Source organism: Rhincodon typus, chromosome 27 (assembly GCF_021869965.1).
Source record: "Rhincodon typus isolate 14 chromosome 27, sRhiTyp1.1, whole genome shotgun sequence".
In the NCBI taxonomy this organism is placed as follows: domain Eukaryota; kingdom Metazoa; phylum Chordata; class Chondrichthyes; order Orectolobiformes; family Rhincodontidae; genus Rhincodon; species Rhincodon typus.
The window spans coordinates 36820257-36822474 of NC_063358.1; the positions used below are offsets into that span (position 1 = coordinate 36820257).

General features: G+C 46.1%; 1 protein-coding gene across 1 annotated transcript in view; it reads right to left on the reverse strand.

Moving 5' to 3' along the window:
• Positions 1–1889, reverse strand: part of LOC109914512 (ephrin type-A receptor 7) — a 527439-nt gene extending 525550 nt beyond the window's left edge. The window contains exon 1 of the mRNA XM_048613049.1: positions 1646–1889. Within this exon, the coding sequence (XP_048469006.1) occupies positions 1646–1811 (166 nt within the window). The 5' untranslated portion in view covers positions 1812–1889. The remainder of the gene's footprint in view (positions 1–1645) is intronic.
• Between the last annotated feature and the right edge of the window lie 329 nt (positions 1890–2218).

The following is a 2218-nucleotide window of genomic DNA, read 5'->3' on the forward strand; positions in this document are numbered from 1 at the left end:
ATTGTTGTAAAAGCTCAGCAGAGAACAGTGAAAGAATGGTCACTCCACCCGAAATGTCAACTCCGATTTTTCTGCACAGATGCTGCCAGAGCTGCTGAGTTTTTACAGCAATTTTCTGTTTTTATGTTGTAACTCATATTCTAGCTACGTCCAGTTCCTTGTAATAAAAACACCCATCAAACATGAAGCATTCAATATGGGTGTCTGACGAGAATATTCTCCATTCTGAGATGTGCTGGGTAAAAGGATATGAGAGTGGACATTTGGAAAAAGGCACGGAAGTTTGTTGTTTGTTTGTTAAATATTAGGAGACAGCTAACTTGACTCCCTATGCCACTTCCAAACATTTCTTCGGTGAAGTTCTCTCACCCCCTTTAGCTATAACGGATGCTCGCAGCGTTTGAAAATGACATAAAGTGTAAGTGAAACACTAACAGTTCTCAGCCTGGCTCGCTTCTCGAAGCTCTTTATCGCTGGTTGCTATCTGTAGATCGCCATCACCTGTCTCCCGGGCTAAGCCTTTATTTCTCTCTCTGGGTTGTTTGACGAGACTGATGGATCACAGTTTATTTTCAATAACACTCTGCTTTCCCAAATCGACAGGGACTGTGAGGCAATTCCCCAACACCAACTAAGTACGCCAGGTCTCATCACCAACACTTCGGTGCAGAAGTGTATGGCTCAAAGGTTCAATCTAAATGAATGCATCCATCAGTCTGCACAGGGAAGGCAGTGTCTGTGAATGAGTTTTGCCAAGCAATATGTATTTCTCTCCTGATATAAGCTGAAGGGGGGGATGCCTTACTGTCTCGCTCCTCATCCATTCATGAGACAATTCTCAAATCTAATGGCCACTCGTAAACAAAGAACTGATCTGCATGATGTGCATTCTGACTAGTCACCTCTGGCCGGAAAGAAAGACCAGCGAAGTTTCAAATTTATTCCTTTCAAGTAACAGCCACAAGGAACATGATAGAATCTCGTCCCTGACTCGCTCTTGTATCAGATGACACTAAGAAAGCAATTACCCATCAACATCTCGGCACATTACCTTTCCCCTGTCCATCTCTCTCTCTAAATATCCTTCCACTGTACAGGAAAAGGTTGGGGATTCAAGCAAAGGAAATCTGCCCAGAAAGATTGCGAGCTACCGCCCCAGTCTCTCTGACAGGAGAACCAGCAATGAGAGTATTCAGGAGTGGGAGATGGTGTAAAAGAGAGGAAATGAATGCTTTTTAAGCAGGACAAGCTCGCCATCTGCTCAAACGCTGAAAAATAAATTATCGAAGTGCACGGTCGCTGACAGACACACACACGGACTAAAACCAGGTCAAAACAGACTTATTATTTACAACATAGTGCAAAGCCTCTGAACCATCACACACACACACACTCACTCACTCACGGTCAAGCTGATCTGTTCAGCAAAATACAACAGGGCAGGCGGAATAGGAGACAGAGAGGAAGGGGAATAGGTAAGACCCACACCATCCCGCCCCTAAAGTCTCAAACAGACTTCATTGCCAGGACATTGCGGAGAGAGCATTCAATCACTCAACCCTGGAACCAAGCGCTCTTCCCCCAGCTCCCCGGGTTACATCCAGCCCCTTACCCCCCTGGACAGGGCTCCAAGCCGGTTGCTCACCTTCGTCCGCAGCGGTCCGGTGACTGTGCAGGAGAAAGTTCAGAAGGACGAGGCGGCAGAAGCGCAGGCGAGCTAAAGTCATTTTCAAATTCCTGTCCCGGCACTTCTCTTCCCGCACCAGCTTCCCTCCAACTCTCACTATTGCATTCATACTGTAGGGTTGCATTCTCCTCTGTTAGCTCAGGCTCGGGGCTCTGCTTCCCCCAACCGCCACCCTACCTTGTTCTTATCTTTTATCATATTCCAGCATCTGCTCCAATATTAACAGCGAACTGCAGCCTCTGTAGGTTCTAGAGAGAGGATGGGCAGCCCATTGATTGACAGCGGAAGAAACCAATGGAAATCCAAAGTAGGCCTTCGTGATAGCTTTGGGCGCATTTATTGACAGTGAATCGCCCACTCAATGAATGGGCTTTGGGAACTAAGGCAGGTCTATTGGCAGAACCAGCCAATGAGCTGGGAAGGAGTGACCAGCTTTCCAATAAGCCTTGCCCTTTCACACAAACTGAGCATAAATTGATAATAATAATAATTTATGACTGTTGTTTAATATTTCACAGTCAAGTTGCTAAG